At 31.9% G+C, this 25064-nt stretch overlaps 1 protein-coding gene across 2 annotated transcripts in view; it reads right to left on the bottom strand.

The window, feature by feature from the left end:
* The window catches only part of LOC123703478, a 339926-nt gene that overhangs the window by 26354 nt on the left and 288508 nt on the right, over window positions 1-25064 (bottom strand). Inside the window, exon 1 of one of the 2 annotated variants that reach the window (XM_045651482.1) lies at window positions 17541-17992. The exons of the other annotated variant lie outside the window; for it this stretch is intronic. Coding sequence (XP_045507438.1) covers window positions 17541-17583 — 43 coding nt within the window. The 5' untranslated portion in view covers window positions 17584-17992. Of the gene's footprint in view, window positions 1-17540; window positions 17993-25064 lie in introns of those variants that run through there. 2 annotated transcript variants of the gene reach the window in all.

Here is a 25064-nt window from a genome sequence, read left to right as displayed (position 1 = left end):
TTTTCCAAGAATCTATTGCGAAGGCTTTTTTTGGTGGCCAATGTATAATTTATATCGCAATTCATCTATATTTAATATTATAAAGAGATAATGTTTTTAGCTTTGTATGTTGTATGTTTGTAAGTGGTAATCTTCGGAAGTACTGATCCGATCATTAACAATATTTTACTAAAAGATAGTTTCTCTATTTATTATATAATAAGGACTCCTATAAGGAGTAACTGATACCTAATATAGGTATGCGATTATTTTATTCCAAGTCAACCCGGGCAAACGGCTTGTTGTAGCTAAAGTAGAAGTCATGAAATAGATACAAATTATTTTCTAACAAATTCGTGAACGTCTGGGAATATTTTTCATTAATGCTATTTTTGTTTGCTGTCATTGTAATTGTCAGGAGAAGGCTCTGAAAGGAAAAATAAGCGCCGAAAACGGACAATTTAAGAAAATTCTATTAACTTTTCTAACGTGACAAGACGGACGACTATTTTAATATTTAATATAAGACTAGCTTCCCGCCCGCGGCTTCGCCTGCGTTTTCAAAGAAAAACATATATGTATATGTTACAGTGAGGATGGATGTAGACATGTGTAATCCATCCTCACAAACTTTCGCATTTATAATATTAAATAGGATAGGACTTTATTTATATATATTTCTTAATTGCTTCCTTAGGGAATTTAAGTCAATAAGCAATGTCACAATTGCCCCGACTTATACACGAACACACAGACAAACAAAACACAATAGAAACTTGACCCTTATTCAAAAGAGCAGAAATTCTAAATTATTTTCGATTTATTGTTTCCTTGAGTTAACATTTAGGCATCTTATGCATGAACGTATAACACGCCAGTCGAAATTGTATACTAATAATTAACTATAGTAGGTACCCGCGATTTTGCATACTTGAAGTTTACTTTATTTAAAGTGGAACATTTTTAGTGCCTAGTATTAGATAGTCTGTTTTGTGTAAGTATAATACTTATTTGCATAGATTTATAGGTTAAACTTTATTAATTATAATTAATGACGACACCTAAACTTTTAAAAACAAACTGGAGTTCAAAACAAATGCAAAATTAAACAACCTTTTCTATAGAAACAATCGCACAAAATCTTAATTCCTAGCTCTACCAATTTACCACGATAAACATTCCATAAAAATACCCGAAAATCCAGATAAAAATACAACCTGTAATTAACAGTAAAAGGGCAAATTAATAAAACAATCGACTGAACAAAAATATTCGCGTTTCACACGCAATCTAAAGAGAGCCTTAACAAAAAGCGATCTTTTTTTTCCTTCGAAAAAATTCTAACATTAATTTTGCTCACGATTCGACAGTCGGCTTATTGTATTTCTTCGATTTTATTAAATCTGCCCTTTTGGTAAACACGCGTTTCGATCTCTCATTTCGTTAGCTGATCGAAGATCTATGGAGTATGGATACGACATTGAACATGAACGTCCTTGAATACTAATAAATATCTATTATAAAATAACATAATATTATACTCATTATATTAAATTACATATTGAGCTATTAATTATGCCAAGGTGTTATTTTTAATTTAATCAAGAATGTTCATCGAAGAAGCAGATAATATTTATTTTCTATGAAAATAGAACAACTTTAAAAATTAAGCTAAGATAAAAAAATCTGTAATAACGCATAGTTTAAAATAAAATAGTTATTTTATAATTGTATTTATTGCGTATCAAAATATCATTTAGATGTAACTACGTTGAATTAAAAAAAATAAATAAATTTGACATCACTTTTAATAAATAACACGTGGTAACTGTTAACAATCTATTTATTAAGTAAGCGCAAAGCACCAGCTCCAGGCACGTTACATCCAGTAAGAACTAACCCCACTCCTTATCTTTCTATCCCACTTAACAAGATTTCGCTATTAAGAATGTCCCCTTCATCTCTTATATTTTATCCTTTATTTATACTGTGCGATTCCGCGTTGATTCGCTTCGTATTAAATAATGTTTTTTCTTATCGTGGCTACATTTTCCTTGTGGATTCGTGCCGTATTCTCTGATACAATTCCTTTTTATTTTATAATTCTTTTGTTTTCTCTGACGATGCGGAAGCGAGTATGATGTATTTATGGTGGACAGAGCTTTGTGAGCAAATTCTGTGTGGAATGTTATTTATTTCATTTGTATTTACATATATCGTGATTCCCGTATGTTATTGATATTTTTCTTATACATAATTTTCTATCTTAATAACGATAAAATCTCGTGTCACAATGTTTGTCCTCAATGCTGCAATGGACTCCTAAACCACGTAACCCCGATTATAATAAAATTCGCACACTATGTGCAGTTCGATCCAACTTGAGAGATAGGATAGTTTAAATATCAAATCGTTTTAGAGAAAGCGGGCGAAGCCGCGGGCGGTAAGATAGTGTTCTTTATAAATTATATTGTTGTTTAACTTCAATGCGTTTTAAATATGTACTATCATATATAAATATGTACTATATAAAATAAGTAGATATTATTCCATTGACATGCATCGATTTTCACTTCTTACAACAATAAAATATAAGCCCATGTTTAGTTTTTTGGTAACGTATAAAATCAAGTTACAGTTTAACCTTAATGTTAGAATTCTCTTAAAACTACACCAATCCTACACAACGCAACCCAAACGGCATTTAATCCAAAACTTTTCTCTAAACGTCACGACATTAACCGAAAATCCGTCGAAACAATACCTTCTGTATTTAATCAACAGACGCAAAAACTAAAGCCCTCCCCTTTCACTATCAACCCCCCACCCCTCCTCTTTCCCCCTTTCCCCTTAATCAAACGAGATCCCAAACATTATTCCAAGTATCTAAGGATATTCAGATCCATTTATTAAAACTTCGCGAATGGCCAAGTTCGAAACTTTCGAGATTGTGTTTTTAAATACCCTCATTTCCTTATATCTGAGAGATATAATTGGAGATTTAGTTTTACTATTTGGTTAGCGCTTTTAGACGTTGTATCCGCTTAACAATTAACCTTTGAACTAATCCAGACTTTAATTGAAGGTATATCTAAGCAAAACTTCATCGAGATCGAATCAGGTGTCTTATGTAAACAACATTGTAACAAACAACTTATGAAACTCTTAAAAACGGAATCATTTATTGTTGTATTCGTAATCATTTTTTATATTGATAACTGATATATGCATAATTTGATCTGACTTGTTTTGTTATCAACTATACATATCTACTCCCACGATACATCGCATCTTGATTGATCTAGGTACTATTTTTCGAGATTTCAAGATTAGGCAGTGAGTATAAATATATAAGAAAAATTATTACGGAAATGAAGAAATGAAGCCTTTTTCTTTACAGCCATTTCTCATACATTAGCTATTATGAAAACAAGATTTATCAAAGAAAATTGTTCCCAATTGTATAACTATATTAATATAAATATATCGATAAAGTCGCTTGCACATCCGCTACTATAAATAGTTGACACCTCATAACTTACTCTAAGTGCTAGGGTGGGATATTTTAAACATAATATAATGGAGATATGTCGTATTAGTTGAAATAAATGTTTAACAAAATTACTTTTAATCATAAAATCTATTTGCAGTTGTAAAGAGTACCTTTATTTGCTTCAAGTTCTACTTGATTCAAAGGTTCAATTTTTATATTCACTATCAGAGGCGGCTCGTGACAAAATTTTATGGGTGTTCACTTGAAATAAAACACTGAAAATACCTACATGGTGTAAAGCAGTACAATTTAATTAAAAAATTACTTATAAAGGAAAATCTACTAACCTTCGTAAAATATGTCTGTTTTCATCGACACGGTCATTGAACTCGCGTATTGACTTTCGGTACGCGGAATCTAATGCTTTACGAATGTCTTGTCGTTCGATAGACGCCAATTGCAGTTCATTCAACAAATGGTACCTACCGAGATTGTGAATGTTTTTTCATCTTGATTGAAAGATGAGCTAAGTCGTCAACGCCCGTTTCAGTCCCAGCACTCTCACCTCCGCCGGCCGCGCCCGCTTCAAATAAAAGACACGGAAAACAAAATATTTTGTTGCTTTCATGTTCATCACAATCACACAACCACGGTGTTTTCACATATTGTTCGGATTTAAACACACGCGTATATGTTTTCGTTTCTGTCGTACATTTTTGCGTAAATCAAGTTCAGGCCGTGGCGGCCCCTTAGCTTTCAATTCAAGCCGAATTTGTAACGTTTTAACACACTTTTTAATGAACCCCACATTATAATTGTCCATTTTAACACTCACAAGTAATACTGATAACTACAGGCTATTTCAACAGTCAACACGTATCTTATGATTTAAATTAGAAAATTCCCGAATATACATTCGCGCGCGTGCAAGTTGACTAGAGTGTTTGTTTATGTATGAGTGGCAACGTCGCGCGCAAGCCGCAATCGCTGTCTTGTTTACGGGCGCCCGGGCACGCGGTAAAAACGAACCGGCAACGTTTGCGGGAGCGGCGCTCCGAATTTTGCTATATTTTCATAGAAAATCTTCTGTTTCACGCGCAGGACTCTGACAAAACTATCTCTTTCACTCCTATTGGATTTCGTATTAGAAAATGTACTAAATATTTTTTCATTGGAGCGCAATCGTGAGCGCTCCGCTACGCGCGTTTTATAATACAGTATTATACCTACAGGTGTATGGAATGATGGAATGATGGATATATTCATTGGTATTGCCAGTAGTTTTTTACGATTACGATTGATTTTAAATAGTAATAATTAATATAAATAATGAAATTAAGGAGTATGATTTTATTATAATTATTTATGGGAGTTCACTGCACCAGCGCTCCTTAGGGCGAGCCGCCTCTGTTCACTATGGGTTGTGGATTAGATACCTACTAGATATTATGAGACTATCAGCATCACGTTAATCAGAGATACACACAAGTCAATTTGTTTAAGTTACTTCAATTCATTTTCATATCATAATCGATAAAATTATCAACGACTAGCTATGCCCCGCAGTTTTACCTGCTTTGCTTCGCTCCTGTTGGTCTTAGCGTGATGACATAGCCTATAAGCCTTCCTCGGTAAATGGGCTATCTAACACCGAAATATTTTTTTTCAAATCGGACCATTTGTTCCTGTTATAAGCGCATTCAAACAAATAAAATAAGCTTTATAATATTATAGTACCTATAGATATTGTAGTACATAATTATTCCTTATAGGTTTAATGGAATCTTATGTTATTCTGAACTACACTATACCCGGACATATAAGAACTTATCAAACCGAAAAACTGTTAAATAAATAAAGATTAAAAGAGCAAAGTCATAAAACAGTTAAAAGCAACGGAAACAGAAACGACCGAGCGAGCTTAATTTCTTTATTTTATGAGATTATCTCGTTATAAAATATATGTAATATATGATTCGGATGTCGTCTGTATGTTTGTATTTTTATACTAGTTACATATTTTCATCCTCTCTTTTCATCTAGAACTTACTCAAACTTCCGTGTTTCGAACAACCATGCTATTAAAAATAATTATAAAACAACTACCTACAAAATATATATATACCCTTGATTTATAAGTAGATATATACAATTAATTTGGCCACCCATCCATTATCAAGCCACTCCAACACACGCCGCACCTTAAAACAACACAATTCTGTTCACACCCCGTAAAGAGTTAGAAGCACGGTTAAATTTAACCACCAAGATAAACTGCCGGTTAACATGTGTTGGTTACTTTAAACGGCCATAACGTATTGTTTAGATTCGTATTAAAAATTGATTGCCCTACGCCATTACGGCGTGATATTTATTACTATGGGTAGGGCTGCCAACAAGGAGTTTCTAAAAATATAATAAGTAAGTTATGCATGTTTAATAATTATTGTGTGAAATAAACATTTTACTATTCATTATGTTTGTTCATGCCAAATACTTATATGTATCTACAGACAGATCTGTTCAAGTTGTTTAGACAAAAGCAATTGTTACTAGATAATAAGCACAATTGCGTAGGTACGTGAATATATACGTACATGATATAAATTTAATTAAATTATTTTACAATAGCCAAACATTCACAATACTAAACTAATCCTAAAAATATTCTAATTACGACAGCAGTGGCAGCCCTACCGATTCTCGTATAAATTGTCGGTTGCATCGGGTTTCTAAGAAAATTGTGCATACCACGGATATTTAATGTTATTCAATATAGATACTGTAATTATCGATGAAATACGAGCGTGTGTAGGCTTCACGGGAAGATAAAATCATTTGTTTGGGCGGTAACGTAGCAGGTGAAATCGGGCCAAATTATACTAGGTTCCTATGCGATGTATGGACAGACAATTTGTAATTATATAGTTGTATAATTTATTTGTTCAGGGTTCTTATGAAAAAGGTAGATATGTAGGTACCTATGTAAATAAATTACCTAGGTATATAAAATAAAAAGTATAAATATAAATATACAATCACATATATTTCGGTTTCTACACCATGTAGGAAATACGTTTATTAAAACACTATACAGTACATATTAATATAATAAATACTCTATTGAATCTAAACAACTGAATACAACAATACAACAATTATTTAATAATATTAACCTAAGTACACCAAGAACAGTAAAACAACTTAAAAGCGTTCGGCAGTTGCAGAGGTTGAACAAACAAACACACACCTTTTTCCGTCCACTTCCATATAACTCTTGTAATGGTGTAAATGTTTTGACACTTTTATCCCACAATGGGATTGTATACCATATGTTTGTTAGTTTGTTTATAAATAACTATTTAAAACCTTGGTAACTTAGGAAAGGTAACTGGACTAACTAATTATTATAATTTATAATAGGATTAGATGTTCCAGATATTACTACAAGCAAACGCAGAAACATGAAAAAAATAGTTGCAAATTTAACACCATGCAATTATAACACAAGAATGGCTGTGCCGATATTGATGAGATTTTTTAAATCATTAACAATCGAACCTTACATAAGTTGCCATGGTAACAGAACATTTATTTATAATGAATACTGTTAAATAAAGATGTCGCTACAGTACAAAAAGTTAAGAGTGAAATTTTAATGAAACGCGTCAAAAGTTTTTATGGGCTGCCACTTCCGCATGGGAAAGTTTACGAAACATTAATTTATCCTTTAATTGTATAATTAATTAATTGAAAAAGTTTTATGGTTTAATTTAATATCAGAAAGAGAAAAGATTTGATTTATGTACATAAACATAGATGAATTTAAAAATTACTCAACCGACTTGTTTCAACCCATTCCCTTATTTATAACTAGCTTTCCGCCCGCGGCTTCGCCCGCGTTTTCGAAGAAAAACCCGTTCCGGTAGGATTTCCGGGATAAAACCTATCCTATGTCCTTTCTCTCTCAAATTGGTTCTGTAGTTAAGGCGGGATTGAGTAACAGACAGACAGACAGAGTTACTTACGCATTTATAATATTAGAATGGATAATATCATAATCACCTACTTAATCAATAATAATAAATAACCCAAACTAAGTAATTACTAGGTATAATCTAAAACATGATTTAACCTTCCAGTGACATTATTTTTTGTATGTACCTACGCCCCCATCTCAGGAATAATTACCTGCGTCTAAGATAAGGATTGTAATACCATTAAAATGCTATAATATCGCTACTTCCAAGAACAAGTTATAAGCTATTAAAATAATTAATAACTTCTGTAAGGATTTAATAAAAACTGGTTTTATGAATCATCTGATCTCCAATGTGAAGCGAAATTATAAAATTCTTATGAATTTAAGCAATTATCAGAAACAGCTATTATTATCCGTCTACAATAAAACAAAAATATGTGCAAAAGGAAGGCTGTTTGTCCGTCTATCTGTCTGTTTCTTCTTCACTTAACCACTTAACATATTTGCACAAAATTTGGTACACAGATTGTCACCTGATGAACGACATACGATAGGTTTTAATCCAAAAATTAATTTATTAAGCGAACAAAGTCACGTGCGGAAAACTATAGTAAAACAGTAACCATCATACACACCTTTAACCTAGGATACCTAGTAATAAAATTTAATCTACCTCTCGACAGGCATTAAAATCCAATCTAGCCCGGATAGGTATTCGCTGGTGATATTAACAAATACCTATCGGCTAATATTCACTTGTTATCCGGGGAATTTAAATTTGACCCAAATTTGTGTGAAATTTTTAATTACGAAACGTGAATGTGGGTTATGAAAGCACCCCGCTTTTTCCGGGTAAAGGTATTTGAATTGATACTGTTATTATAAGGATGTCAATGTATTTATTAATTACTAGCTTCCGCCCGCGACTCCGTCCGCGCGGAAAAATTAAGATTTATTTTTTTCTACGTATTTTTCCGGGATAAAAAGTATCCTATTTTATGCCCAGGATAATAAGGTATAATTATACCAAGTTTCATCGAAATCGAACCGTTACTTTTCACGTGATGCCTGAACATACAGACAGACAGACAGACAAAATTTTTTTTAATCACATATTTGAGTTTGGTATCGATCCAGTAACACCCCCTGCTATTTATTTTTTCAATATCTTCAATGTACAGAATTGACCCTTCTACAGATTTATTATATGTATAGATTATGTAAAATGCTAAATTACAAAGAATACATTTCTCTTCCTACACAGTTTATATGTTATTTTTATCAATACAATTAAGCACAAAATACAAATGATGAATTAAATAAACTGAATGTCTAACAATCCATTACCAACGCCAAAAACTTCATCAAATTAGGTAGTTGTTTTTATAATAACTTACGGCTTCGCCTATCTCATATAACAATTATCAGAAAAAATAAAGATAAATACAGATTTCTCGAGAAACCTAAAACACCGGGAAAATAATTGAATTCAAGACATAGATTAAAGAGAATAAATTTGTTAGTCGAAATATTAATATCTCATGACCGAGGCTTTCACTCAAAAGTTAATAACGGAATACCTACCTTAGCGAAAATTTATCTAATTTTACTCGTAATGAAATTTTCAAATGTACCTTAAATTTTATTTAGTTAATTATTTATTAGTTCGCGTAATTTTTGAGATTGTTTGTAAAATGAAGTCTGTAACCAGTGGATTTAGTATCTTTTTTACATAAAAAGCGGCATGAATCATAGAACCTAATTAGGTACTTAGGTAATAATAAGTACTTAATTGACTAATTTAACGGACGTCATTATTTAATGATACTTATTACCCACATAAATAATTTTGTGGCATGGTAAAGAAATAATTTATTAATTTTATACCAAGACTAGCTGTGCCGCACGGTTTCACCCGCGTGGCTCCGCTCCTGTTGGTCTTAGCGTGATAATATAATATAGCTTTCGAATGGTGAAAGAATTTTTAAAATCGGTCCAGTAGTTTATGAGCCTATTCACAATGAAACAAACAAAGTTTTCCTCTTTATAATATTAGTGTAGATAGCCTGCTTAGTTTTTCTCCTAAATAGAAACAGAGTTTTTAAATCTCACAACGCACAAAAGATGGCGCTGGCAGGCTGTGTGAGGTCCTTCAGCAAAACTAGGTAATCTATTGCAAAGGATACCTATTGAAGTATTGAGATACGAAATACATTTTATGAAGGTATCAGTTTTAAAGTTTCTTATAGAAGATACTTATTCACTTTTACGATACAGTAATAACGTACAATTTTCTACTTTATGGGATTTAATATTAATATTTTAATATCTAATCCTCTTTGTTATGTGTTTGTATAAACGTTCATGTGTTGTTAAAACTTGACTATCAAATATAAATCCTATGATTCGATACTCACTATTGTATCGACTATTGAGTGTTACTATAAACAACTAGTTAGTTTATATTCACAGAAATCGCAACTGAAATCGTCTACAATCCCCATAAATTAACAGACAGAAAAAAAACGTATTTACAAAATAAAAAGCGTCTCAAAACGGAATTGAATTCGTGTCCTTAGTCACGATCGGGTAATTTCATTTGCCACGGTTTGCCGGCCCACTTTCTAAAACGCGATTGAAAATATCGCCCTTAAAAATGTCGACTTTTCTAAGGAAAAACTATTTTGAACGCTCTCCAATGTTCGTCTATTCATCGCAACTATAACGTAACGGCACCGGTTTCCGACTAGCCTCCTCTATCCGACCATTTTGATTTTTATTTGATAAAACGTTTAAAATACGCGCGACACTCGTGAAACTGAAGGCTTTCGATCCAATCACTTATCGTACGTCATCTGTCCAAAATTGGGTTTCAAATTTAAACCGACATTTCGTCAATCCAAGAAAAGCTAGGCGAGGGTGTAGTTTGTATTGAATTGAATGCGAAAAAAACATAAAACGGTGAAAATAAACATTTGGATTTTTACGCTAAATACTCTGGTAAGTTTGTGGTTAATTTACTTTGAACGTTTTATTGGTGTTTTAAATTATTAATTTTAAAATATACATGCAAAGATAGCGTGTTTTTATAGGTTTTTTTGGACAAATAATTATGGACGGAATGAGGAGCTTTTCAAAATAACAACATTCCGAAATCCGACCGAATCGGTCGGTAAACGGAATTTCGCACTTTGTAAAAGAAGGTAATTATCTATTATGCATGTTGTTTTGTGGAGGTTTCGTATTAAGTTATTTATTCTAAACGCTATGCTTACATACTACACCTGTATGCGACCAATGCTAACTTTAATGGATTATTTGTAATATACGTTTTAACTGACACTCTTTTTTGATTTTTTTGTTATTCATTTACAAAGACCGGTCTGGTTTAAAAACCCTATATTTTACGTTTATGACACATAATTGCATAACTACGAAATTGTGAGATCTTTATAAGTGTACATATAAAATAGAAATGAACTAAAAATGAATATTAATTTCGGTTTAGAGGCTTTATTACGCAAATTTAGGTTTGGTCGGAATCTAGGTGCGATATATTTCCCTGTTTCCGTCCAACTGGGTTGCTTTTGCTTGCGCTGTGCTTGAGTGAAATTGCATGCGTTTATTTCAGGTGACCGTCATGAGTGATAAAAAAGAGGCTGAAGTATTCTCATTATCTGAAATAATACTTTTGGTGAAATGGATTTTAGAATTGGGCAAAGTAGTCAATGGGACATTCTAATTTAGTGTGGATGACCAGTGAGGCATTTTATGAGTTTGAGTTTGAGTAAATGTAATTTTAAACTACTACAGTCTAACATAGAGTTAGTTTTTGTTATTATAATAAATGCTCAAATATTATTTAAAACTAGCGGTCCGCCCCGGCTTCGCCCGTGGTACATAATACATATTTAAAATATCTCTCCATAAGAACCATCTTCGTACTTCAAGTAATATAATAAAAAAGAATAATTATCGAAATCGGTCCACGCGTTATGCAGTGAAAAGACGAAACGGGTTTTTACGAATTTCCATTGTATTTCTATTATCATAAAGTTGATTTTAGTAGAAAATATTTGACTGGTCGGAATCTAGCTACTCAGTGGTCGGAAACACGTGTATTTGTACTCAGTCGGTCGGAAAATGGTGCTTTCAGTTAATTTCCAGTCGTGACAGTTAAAATCCAAATTTAGGTAATAAAAAGCCATTATGAAATACAATTATGTGCATATTTTAAAATATAAGTTCGTAATCTTTCATAATATCATTTTTTCTTATGACCTCTAGAGTATTTAATTTATCTTTTAAAGGATTCATTTAGCCGTATCAATCAGTGGTCGGTATTCGGTGCCATTACGTTAATTGCTTTTATACGATGGTATAAAAAGTAATGTATGAATTATAATAAAGCGTGTTTTTACGCTTCAATCAAAAAGTGTTGGTTCGTAAAAATGTTCTAATATTATAAAGCTGAGGAGTTTGTTTGGTTGACGCTTATCTCAGAAACTGCGTGTTCGAATTGCAAAAAATATTTTTGTGCCATGTATATAGTCCATTTATCAAGGTAGGTAATACCTATTAATATGCGACGCTCACTAGAATTTTTTAATATGATCTTGCGAGCTAAAGTAGGTAGGTATAATTTTTAAAAGATTATTGTAGTAAGTAGTTTTAACAAACTAAAATAGGATTAGGTATTGAGATAAAAATAATTCTCCAATCTTAACATACACAATAGATCTTCTTATGATGTTTTTATCAAAATAAAGATAACAGGATATTCACACAAAAGATTTCATCTGAAAAACTTGACATCGGTTAGTAGAATATCATATTATGTATTAGTTTATCTAAAACATAGGTTTATATAATGTAGGTATATAACTAGCCAATCATCCCGGTTACGTCCGGGTTGATCCGGGATAATAAGTATCAGATGGGTTCTATACCTATGTAACAAATCGCATCTAAATCCAATCATCCGTTTTTGTGTGATAGAGTTACAAATATCTAAACATAAAAAACATACACGGATAAACTGAAATAGTTTAAATAACAATTCATTAAAAATGTGAAATATTTAAAATATCTTCAAAAACATTAGCCATTTCAGCGTTATTTTATAATTGAAACATTTTACAAAACAAACGCTAAATTCGTTTTATTTATATGTATCGAAAACTGAGAGTATTTTTATTAAGTAATTTTAGTGCTTAATAAACGTAACGTACCTAATCCTAATAAGATCTAATCTAAATAAATTCGCTATTAAATTCGTAATGTACTTGCTTAAGAATCCTTACAAATCTATACTAATATTATAAATCTGAAGAGTTTGATTGTTTGAACGTGCTAATCTCGGGAACTACTGGTCTGATTTGAAAAATTCTTTCGCTGTTAGATAGCCCATTTATCGAGGAAGGATGCTATATTATATCACTTAGACCAACAGGAGCGGAGCACTGCGGGTAAAACCGCAGAGCACAGCTAGTGTTTTAATAAAAACAAAATACTCTTTCTTTCATGATTTAAACGTTACAACATGTCTTCATAATTAACCTGGAAAATAAAAGCGGTTTAAATGCAATTATTAAAATAATTGAACAATTTGGCGTAGTACAAAAACTATGTAATAAGAGACGACCGCAGCGTAATTAGTTTTTTAAATAACGTCAAGTGTTTTAAAAATATATTATAATGTTCATTGTAAGTTTGTTGGAGTGAAACTAGTGAACTCATTTAGGTGATATTCAGTTAAATATGAAAGGGTACTCGTTGATTATTTATATTTTAAACTTAAATTATTATAACATAACATTGAATGAGATTTGTTTGGGTATTAAAATAAATAGAAATTAAAATCTAAGTCATGTTTAGAACGAGGAAGATATTTTTTATCTAGGTTGTTCACTGAATTCTCCCATTAGTTAATGGTAATTTTAAGAATTTTACTTTAAATTTAAAACAAGAAACGTAACACAAATTTACAGTTATTATGAATAAAGCATTATTAAATAATTCATTAAAATTACGACGAAATATCTTTGAATATTCCATCATATTCTGTGAAAATTAAGTAGAGCCTTGATCCTTTTTGATACTTAATTTTAAAATATAATCTCTTTCGTATGAAATATACAAAGGTATACAAAATTTACTGGTTTTCATTGAGCTTTTCATCAATTTCAGTTCTATTCGTGTCAAACATTAAAATATGAAAAAGTAACATTTAAATGTAAAATTTTTCCACTTCCGTTGCATACAATATAGGTACAGTACATATTGTATTATGAAGAACACTTCATATATTATATTACTAGCTTCCGCCCGCGACTCCGTCCGCGCGGATGTCGGTCTTCGCGTGGATGGTTTATTTCTCCATTTTGAGACCTCTGACAATAACATCTTATAAATATCTATTGGACCCAATTCCCAAATACGGTTTGGCCTATAATAATACGCAACGTGTGTTCGCGGTTCTACGGAACAACGTCTATGGATAAAACTGAAAAATTAAGATTAATTTTTTTCTACGTATTTTTCCAGGATAAAAAGTATCCTATTTTACGCCCAGGATAATAAGGTATAATTATACCAAGTTTCATCGAAATCGAACCGCTAGTTTTCACGTGATGCCTTCACATACAGACAGACAGACAGACAGACAGACAGACAGACAGACAGACAGACAGACAGACAGACAAAATTTTTTTTAATCACATATTTGGGTTTGGTATCGATCCAGTAACACCCCCTGGTATTTATTTTTTCAATATTTTCAATGTACAGAATTGACCCTTCTACAGATTTATTATATGTATAGATGTATTGTGTAATATATATACCTATATATATTGTACTTTTTAGAAATTAAAATGGAAAATAAAATTGACATAATTTTTTTTTCTGCAGTCCGTACATTCACGTCACGGTGATTAAAAGAGATGTACCTACTGTAAAATATTAAAATTAGTTTTTTATAATATAAAGTTGAAAATTAAAATAATTTGTTTCACATAGTATACATAATATTATATACATACTCATAACATTATTTAACGAAATATAAAAATAATTGTGCTAAAAAACTAATTTGAATATAACATCTCGTTATTTGTAATTGTCTCAGATATGCAGTGCAAAAGGTCCCGGGTTCAATCAGCTCTGCTCTGATAAATAACTCATTAAAACTACAAGGAACTAACCCTATTTTCAATGACCTGATTGATACAATGGCCCATGCCCCAATAAATTTAAAATAATACTTTTGTACAAAATCCTCTGCTATTTAAAATAGTTTCATTTCCTACATTTTATTAAAAACCTTACTTATTAAAAAAATATGAAATCGAAATATATTTTGATTACTATACTACTTACATTTATATAAAACTAGCTTTCCGCCCGCGGCTTCGCCCGCGTTTTCAAAGAAAAACCGCATAGTTAGTTCCCGTTCCCGTGGGATTTCCGGGATAAAACTTATCTTATGTGTTAAACCAAGTTACCACCTACCCTCTATACATATGCGTGCTAAATTTCATTGTAATCGGTTCAGTAGTATTTGCGTGAAAGAGTAGCAAACACATACACACACACATCCTCACAAACTTTCGCATTTATAATATTAGTAGGATCTTTTCAAAATTGTATCAGTCGTTTTAAAGAAAATGCCTCTTTCAGCTATTACTCCAAGAAATAGTTAATCTTTTCAAAATCAAACGATTAACTTCCCACAAACTGCACATCTTTATAATAATGTGGTTTTTTGTACTAGTTTTTTATCCGCTTGAAGTCAAGTACCCTTAAAAATACGAGGCACACAATAAAGTTCAATTTATGTAGAAATTTTGTAATAAGCACTTGACATGTATTAATATTTAAATAATAAGTGTGTTTACTCTGTTCTTAGGAACGTCGAACGGATGGAACGATTTCAATTAACTTTAGCAAACAGATATTTTGAACCAAAAATAAATAAATTACGTTTTTTATTCATGGAGAAGATAGTTAATTCAGAAGGATCTTTTTACTACTTTTGATCATGTAGACAAAACTATTTATATTTCGTAGGTAATAAGTACCTACTCGTAAATGATAAATCCAATACCTACACAATTTAGTTCATAATATGAGTTTCATTGATATATTAGTAACCGTTATTTTAATAAGATGATAAATATCCCGTTATAAGATTACGTTAAATCCATCATAAACCTTTTAAACCAACCTAATTGAAAACTTTTAACCATTTCACGATGTGTTAATTGACAGATGGTTAGGGTTGCCACCAGTTACTTTTATAATTGTACTATTTTTCGAAATCGCATCATCCGTGCAGTGAAATAAAAAAATATATATAAATACAACATACTCCATAACCTGCGTTCCGTGAGAGTTTTAAATTGGAAAGGTCATGGGTTCGATTTCTAGTCGAATAGTTTCAACTTATATTAATTGATTTATGAACCGATTTAAAGACGATTACGATTACGATTTATTTAATAATCAACAAATCTTTTAGCGATTATTTTTATTTGGTATATAAGATACTTATTGATAATTTATGTAAATGTAATCTAAATTTCTGTTTAATAGGTAGTCTAGCTTTCACTATCTTCGAAGTCCAGTTTTCCTACGTTTGATACTAGATGGCGTTAGTACGTTGAAATTTGCGCTGTATTGTTGTAAAATTGAATTGTATTATTATTACGGTACTCAGTAACGTGACGAGGTTTAATATTTAATTGTCGATATAACAATATTTTTAATTGTCGTTTCCAGATGTATTTTATTTTTAATAAACCAAACTGTGACAGCCCTATAATCTAAAACTGTAAAATGCACATAATATATTTCCTTCAAAACGGGCAATGCGGGTGTATTGACTATGTACCTATTACCTATTACAAATATGTTATTTATCGCTTTTTAATATCATGTGTCGAAAGAAGATAATGTACTTTAAGTGTTGTAATGTGTTTTGAAAGTGTAACATGTTTTAAAAAGATAACTTAAATGTCATAAAAATAGATCTCGTAGGAAAATAAATTACCTACAAAGTACCTACCTAGGTATTTTCTGAACTGGGTTTCAAGTTTTTCTTCTTTGACTAAGTAAGAATTGTATAGTTAGTGCATTTGATATTACCTAGGTAATTGCAAATTTTATTTAGAGAAATAGGTAGGTAGGTAGGTAGGTACATTAAAAATAAACGAAATAGCAACCTGCTCAAATACATTGAATCGCACATGAAAAAACAATTATACCTAACTCAGGGCAAAAAAAATCATGTCTTCTCAAATCCTAACCTATGCAAATAATTATACCACTAAGTACCTACGTGTTTGTTTTGAATTAAAACAAAAAAAAAACACAACACAAAAGTATTTCATTAACAAAATGTAGTGCCCAATGAATGTCCAACCATAAAATCAAGCTGAACAATAACTATAAACTGTGTTTAATTAAAACTTACCTAGGTACGTACCTAGGTAGGTACAGCTTATAGCTCGAACCGAACGATCCTAATTCCTAATTAAATAATTTGAATGAGCGCTTATTATAACTTGATAAATGGTTATTTCGGCAATTCATGTTTATTTTACATGTTTTGTTATAATAATTGCTTGTATAAAACATGTATTTTAACAACCAGCTTTTCTCTACTGTTTACCTAATTAAAAGTAACATTGTTTTTACGTTTAAGCCTTATCAGTTATCACATTTAAAGAATCTATGAGAAAAAACATCTTGAGGAATATATAAACAAATATGATCTCATATAAGATTTTTATCTCTTCTACATTACACACAATGACCTGTGAAGTTAAATTAATATTCTCTCGGAGCTTGGCATGTAAGCATTAAATTTTCTCCAAGACTTCTTATATCAACAAACAGACCACGCATTGTCTTCGCCAAGATTTATTAACATGCGTCGTCTGCAATGAATGCAAATATCTGTTTCCCCGCATTACTACATATTTATATTTAAACCGATGTTATTCCCATATTGAACTCTACAACATAAATTCGCCCGATAACCCGTTAGGTCTAAAGTATGCCACGCGTGTACTCTGTACTCACCTAGAACTACCAATATGAAACACAAATTAATGTACAAGATCATCAGGAATCTTTGGTAACTAAACTACACTTATCACACACGACAATCATCGATTGTCGATATTTTATATCACAGTACACATCACTAGCTACACGCTTTCGGTCGCACTGCGATCCCATCAGGTCATCACTAGACGCACACAATATTTTTTGTCTTCGAATGCATTCGAACTTTTTTCTTCACAACTAAAACTTTCGGTCATCGTTTTAAACCGTCCCTTCTGAACGAATCCGTTTCCATCACTGTTTGTTTACACAAAAAGTAAATATAACAAACTTAGAAATCGATTCGAGTCACTTGAAACTGTTTAAGTATTGTATTGCTCGATAGTTTTGTCGAAACGACCGGCACAGGTCCGTTCCGCGCGGCGGTCGGGGTGAAACTGACGTGAAGTTGGCAGGGATTGGTGAAGAGGCAAGAATGCGCGGCGCACAGTCGCTTCATCGGCCACGGCCGGATGCCTAAGCGGCAAAAACGGAGAGCCGTTCGCGCTCAAATTGATCCGTACAATCGCCGGCCTTCCGAATATAGGCGGGTTGCATAACCAGAAAGATAGTCTTGCATTGTTAGTGGCGTCGCCCTGCGTCCCGGCCGCTTTCGTTTCACGTTTGGTAGGCATAAGGCAGTAGGTACGCATTGTCGAAATGCATTCTCCACACAGATTTCGATCGGCCGTCCCTTTCCTGCGTGCGTTCAAAGAAAACAGGTAAAGATACCCGTGGCTGCGAGTTGCAACGCTCACGAGTACGTTTCGAATTATTCGAGATGCTTTATGTTATCAAACTCCCGTTGTCCGAGCACCACAAAACCGCGATCAATGGAACAATGCACGTGAAATAAAAAAAATATAATATTCTACGTACGATAGCAATAAATTACCATAATGACCGCGTTTCGCTGGTTTTATTCGGATTCCGATTTGTATTGTTTGCGCTGTAATCGTTTAAATGAGTGTCGGCAAAACGGCGATTTTATTTAACACGCCAATTGGCAATTGGTTTAAATCCGAACCAAATTAATGGCGTAGAGATGCGAAACAAAAATAGCGACGATTATTCAAATTATCGGTTAATCTCGAATGATAATGCACTGTTAACGGCTAACTATTTATAGTCTATGCAGGGAATGCACAGATATAATAGGGAATTTGGTTTATAGTCTGTTTAAGTACATATTGTTTGGGTCCAAATTTAAAATTCGAAACTTCAAATTGTCACTACATAGGTATTAGGTACTACATAGGTAGGTATAGTACCTATAAAAGAGCTGCTTGACTTCCTCTGTCCCTGTATCATGATTCATGTATGTTTAAATTTTCAAAATTACGTAACGGATTTAGGTAATATGATGCGGTATTTTAATAGATGGATTGATTCTCCAAGAAGGTCTTATTATATTGGTAGTATTACCCACAGGTATTACCTATTAGATTTTAAATAAAGCGGGCGAAGCCGCGAGCGAAAAGCTAGTAAAATATGAACTAAGAACATAGAGATAATATGTACTACGTACGTACATAGAGATAATATGTACGTACCTACGTAGTACATATTATCAGTACATATTACATATTATCTCTATGACTAAGAAACATGTTTATCTTTAAAACTTTCTATATTATATCTAAGTATAGGTAGCTTATGAAATAAAAAAAAGAATTGTAGTCTGTGACTACGTAAACAAAATCATTCTAATGTTCTAAACAGTTGTTGACTAAAATAAAACAAAAACTAGCAGAGTCATCGAGATAGTTTTGGTTTCGAGCATTCGATTGTCAAAGGGTTTTTGGGTCTGTTTTATTGTTTTTGAAGGCAATAGCACGAAATAAATAGGACTGTAGACTGTAGTACCATTCATAAAGATCTGCGCACATTTAGAAAATTTTGCATGACATGAAATCTCTGAAGGATTCCAAATTTATTTTTAACATTATATTTTTTCCATTTATGGCTTAGGCCTTAGGCTATTGAAATTGAAATATATATAACATATTCTATATATAATATATATCTATTTCTTTGTTATGAAATATCTTTAATAGCTACAACTAAAGATGCTTAAAGATAATACCTACATTAAAAAACGTCATTATAGATCAATGTAAATAAACCCTTTTTTCATGTTTCTAACATTTTAATAATAAATAAGTGTAAATAACAAAAGAAGGTCTTTTCTCGGCTTTTTCCCGGACCTTACACGACCAAGAATGCTATCGCAGGACATTTTATCGATACAATTTGTCGTTCAGAAATCACAGTATAGTTTACCCTCATTTCAGCGCTTTTCTATACGTTTAGAAGTTTAAATTTGTTTCGTGGAAAATAAACCGCGCGAATTGAACAGAATTTAAAAAAAATATACCTATAAATTCGAAATTTGAAAATGTAAAATGCAATCTTTTTGCATTTCTATGCATCTTATATTATTATAAATGCGAAAGTTAATATGGAGGGAAGTTTGTTACTTATTTACGAAAAAACTACTGGACGTATTTGGATGATACATAATATGTGATTTAGTAATATATATGTATATACCTATGTACTTGTTGCACGCGCGGCACAGATACTGATATAGATATCTATAAAAATAAAATAAAGTCACGGGCTAACTATAAGCTTTTAAATAAATCGCTAATTAACAAGTTACATATCCATTTTTAACAACATGCAATTTCAGTTTTTGTTAATACGCATTTGTTTTACAAAAAGAGCAAAATGCAATGCAAAAATCGATTAAATACAAATGAATTGATAGCGCACATTTGTCGCTTTTCGCGTTTCAAATTTGTATTTCGGTATGATATGAATTTCAAACGAAACTACGTTGAAATTGGAAATCTATAATTTCATGCATATTTTGTTTCAAAATGCATACGTAGGTTATCGTAGTTTGATTTTTTCAGACTATTTATTTTGAAAACATTTAACATATTAAAATTAAAAACGTTGCTATCTTTTGAAATTACTGGATACGTTTTATGTATGTTTTAATTTATTGTTACAAAATAGTATTTATTCTTTATTCTTTAAAACATAAATGTTATCAATTCTTTTCACTATCTGTGCGTCTTTCTGTTTCTTTGTACCTTCATTCTATCATTCACACTGTATTTTTTCCATTGACTATTCTGGTAAAGCCGCGGGCGGAAAGCTAGTGTATATATAAATATTTATATTTCTATCAATCAGGACCTGCTCAACCGACTTGGTAAGAGAAAATCACTTCATCAATCGAAAAATAAATGCTAGAAGCAAGCTTCAATATATAGATAACTTGTATCAATAAATATGCTACTTCTTAATAAGCGAATATAGAGAGAAACAAGCTGAATCTAAACGATAAATCTATTTAATCTATTTAAATACATTACCAATGGCAAGATAGTTTTATTTCATTACCTGTTCCTAACAAAACTCGATCATCCGTAGTCTAACAAAAGATAATGAACAATAGCAGGTAGCAACAGAATATAGTATAATTAACTTGCTGCTAACTTCGTGTCAATGACTTATTGATGTAGTTTGATAGACGATATAGTAAAATCTAGGTTAGTGTTTTGTTCAGATGGATCGTTTTCTAGATTTAGACTCGTGAAAGAACAAAATTGGAAGGTTGCGTCATGGCAATACCTTCACGTCATAGAGTAAGGCAACGATTTTGCCATTTTTTGATCTTGCCATAAAAGTTTCACTTCTGACACGTCTGCTTGGCACATACGCTCTTTTTATATCTAAATTTAATTGATTTGGCAAATATTTTGAAGCAATAAATATATTATGTACTTAATTATATGTGTAGGAATAAGTAAAGAACAATGAAAAGTATGTACTAATGTCTAATATTGACCTATATACTTATTTAAAACTAAAATAATTCCTCTGCCATTCATTAACCTTCCATACATTAGAGCCATGTTTGTCAAACCATTCAAACTGCTACATCCAAAATGATACTGTATACGGCAAGTTTAATTTATTTTAATTAAATAACTAATTAGTGTTTCACGTAATTTGTTGCGGGATTGAGCTCAATGTGTGCTATGTTTTGAATTGCTAATTTTGTTTTATTCATACCAAAATGAATTCCACGAACTCTGACCTAGAAACTATTGTAAGACCTAAAACCTAGTAAATTCAATTAGATTGGGATGCTGCGAGCTACAGGTATTTTGTGGTGAATAAATAAGATAATTATTTATATGTTTGTTTAGTTTTAGTTTCAAAATATTATATACTTAATGATTTGGTTTGTTCGGGTCTTATTGCCTTTGCTTTCCGTCCGCGGTTTCGCTTCACTTTGTCTAAAACCCAATAAATTATATATACAAAAATCTTCTGTTGCGTATTTATAAAGATTTAAGCATACATAGAAACGGACAGACAGCGACTTTTTTATACTATGTAGTGATTAATAAATAAATCATACCTACCTAGATTATTCTTAACTTAAAACGATACCTATTTATTTATTTTCACTAAAATCTCTACATCAATTTAATACATTCACACACAAACAGATCCACATATCATCAAGCAATAGCTCACAAAATTGGTAGCATTAGTGCGGTCGCCTAGGGATCAGCTCAAATCCTGGATCTGGGGTTATGATGGAGGCTGCATCTCGGTTTCAGACTGCACATTGCGAATTTAACACTGCATATTCTACTAGTAAAGTTTAATAGACTATGAGATAACGAGAATATGATGTAGATTTAGCTTTTATTGTTATGTAACCATCTTGTAAAATAAATTTTTGTTTTAATAAATCAAAAATGCATACATATAAAAGACTAGCTGCGCTTCGCGGTTTCACCCGCGTGGCTCCACTCCTGTTGGTCTTAGCGTAATGATATATAGTCTATAGCCTTCCTCGATAAATGGGCTATCTAACACTGAAATATTTTTTCAAATCGGACCAGTAGTTCCTGAGATTAGCGCGTTAAAATAAACAAACAAATAAACTCTTCAGCTTTATAATATTAGTATAGATTATTGCAATCGTAGTCGCAGAAATTAGCTTGTTTAAAATACATTTAGTCCTAATATTAAACAAAGAAGCAATATTTTCTGAAGTTTATCAAGGAAATAATCAAAACTTTTAAAGATTCTAAAGCAAATTTTTGTTAAAAAGCTTAAAATTTATCGGTAAGTACATGTAATTAACCCCATAATTTAAATTTATCCATACTTTACCACCAGGTGTAAAACCGTAAATTTTTTATGGGAACGTAACATTTTGAAGTTCGCATTTATGACACAACACGCAATCACACCTGTCAACGTCAAAGATGTCGGATCACGGATGCCACATGGTTTGAGTTTGATAAATAACTTGGAAGCTGAGATTTTAATTTTAAATCTATATTAATAGTATGTAAAGTAAAGTTGAAGAGTTTGTTTCGTTGAACGCGCTAATCTCAGGAACTACTGGTCCGATTTGGAAAATTCTTTCGGTGTTGGATAGCCCATTTATCGAGGAAGGCTATTGGCTACATCATCACGCTAAGAACAACAGGAACGGAGCCACGCGGGTGAAACCGCGGGGCGCAGCTAGTTAAAGATATTTTAAAAGATCTCTACGTCGCGATAGAGTACTTAAATTATTATGTCACTAGGTACCTACGTAAGCCTTATTTTTGCACAGTTTTAAAGTCGTTTTATTTATGTAAGAAGATAATTGATAATACTGAAAGGTATCTATGTATGAAGTAGGTATATGTTTAAAAATTTATTTACTTGAACAAGTAAAAATTATTGCTTGAACCAAGTCTGTATTCTAATCACATAAATACTTAAAATATAAGAAACCAAAATATAAAAATACAGATTAATAAAACTTATATTTAGTATTTACATATTGTGTCCATTCCCTTCGCTAAAATGAAAACAAGAAGGCCTCCGGGGTTCGCTCGAGTGAGGCAATATAATATTTTTATGATTATTGTCCACATTTCTGTCCGTGTTAATTGCACTGTAATGTCCAATAGCGCCATTTATATTCCCGCTACGAGCGTACATGAACCTTGTCGTATTCGAAACTATTAATTCTTAAAATCTTATCAAAATCGGTCAAGTATTTTTAACAATGATAAATTCATTTCAAATTTTTTATTAATCCAGAGTACCTAACTGGTATTTATTTTTATTATTACATAGAAAAGGTGAATTCAATAAAAATAACATAAGGTACTTTCAAACTATGTAAGTACCTTTATAAACTGATTATAAAGAAAAAAAAGAGCGTGTGTGCCAAGCACACGTGTCAGAAGTGAAACTTCTTTGGCAAGATTCAAAGTTACCAAAATCGTCGCCTTACTCCATGACATGACGGTATTGCCATGACGCGGCCTTGAAATTTTACTCTCAACGCGCCAAAAGAAGTTTCACTTTAAAAAAATTGTAAGTACAAATTGTCGCAAAACATTACCCTCCTTCAAGCGCAGTTGGTTAAAACAAAAAGTACTTTGACCTTCAAAGGTTTGTCTTAAAAATGAATTGTTAATATTTTTTGTGCTCATCTTAATCAGATCGTAACGATACAACTTGATTGGCCGAGTTTTTATAATAATTGTGTTTTATATTATAATTTTATTTTAAAGAATTACAAACCAATTAGTTTCATTACATGTTTTTAGCGATAAGTTTTAAGAAGTTTAAAATAAACGACACAATCCTTTATTAATGGTATTCGGTTACTTCGTTAAAAAATTTCTCATCTAAACCTATAATACTAATATTATAAAGCCGCGCATATTATAAGTTTGTTTGAACGCGCTAATCTCGGGAACTACTGGTCCGATTTGAAAAATTCTTTCGGTGTTAGATACTTAGATAGCCCATTTATCGGGGAAGGCTATAGGCTATATTATGTCATCACCCTAAGACCAACAGGAGCGGAGCAATGCGGGTGAAACCGTGGGAAACAGCTAGTCTATAATATAAAAATGAATCCCAAAATGTGTTGGTAACCGCATAACTTGAGAACGGTTTAAACGATTTCGTTAATTATTTTTTTATAATATTCCTTAAAGTTCGAGAATGGTTCTTATGTAGAGAAAACGTGAATATGTACCACGGGTGAAGCCGGGGCGGACCGCTAGTATGATATAAAAAAAAATATGTGTTTCATTTTACAGCGTCCCATCATGTTATATCATCAATCAAAATCAATTCAGCCGTTTTCGCGTAATTAGTCAGCAGTTCAAAATACATTCAATTTAAAAATTGGTGAAGTGCGAGTTGGATTTGCTTAACCTCGATTATTATTATTTTTTGTTATAGCGGCAACAGAAATACATATTTTTATTAATCATGGTTCACGAGTTACAGCCTGGTGACAGACGGACGGACAGACAGACAGCGATGTCTCAGTAATAAGGTCGTTTTTACCCTTTATATCTGATACCTTAAAACGGTTCAATCTTTTATAATACAAACCAACATATTTATGTTTTTAAATACATGTTTTATAAGATACACTAA

Source organism: Colias croceus, chromosome 26 (assembly GCF_905220415.1).
Source record: "Colias croceus chromosome 26, ilColCroc2.1".
In the NCBI taxonomy this organism is placed as follows: domain Eukaryota; kingdom Metazoa; phylum Arthropoda; class Insecta; order Lepidoptera; family Pieridae; genus Colias; species Colias croceus.
The sequence above is the reverse complement of the archived record's forward strand: the minus strand, read 5'-3'. Positions and strand labels throughout refer to the sequence as shown.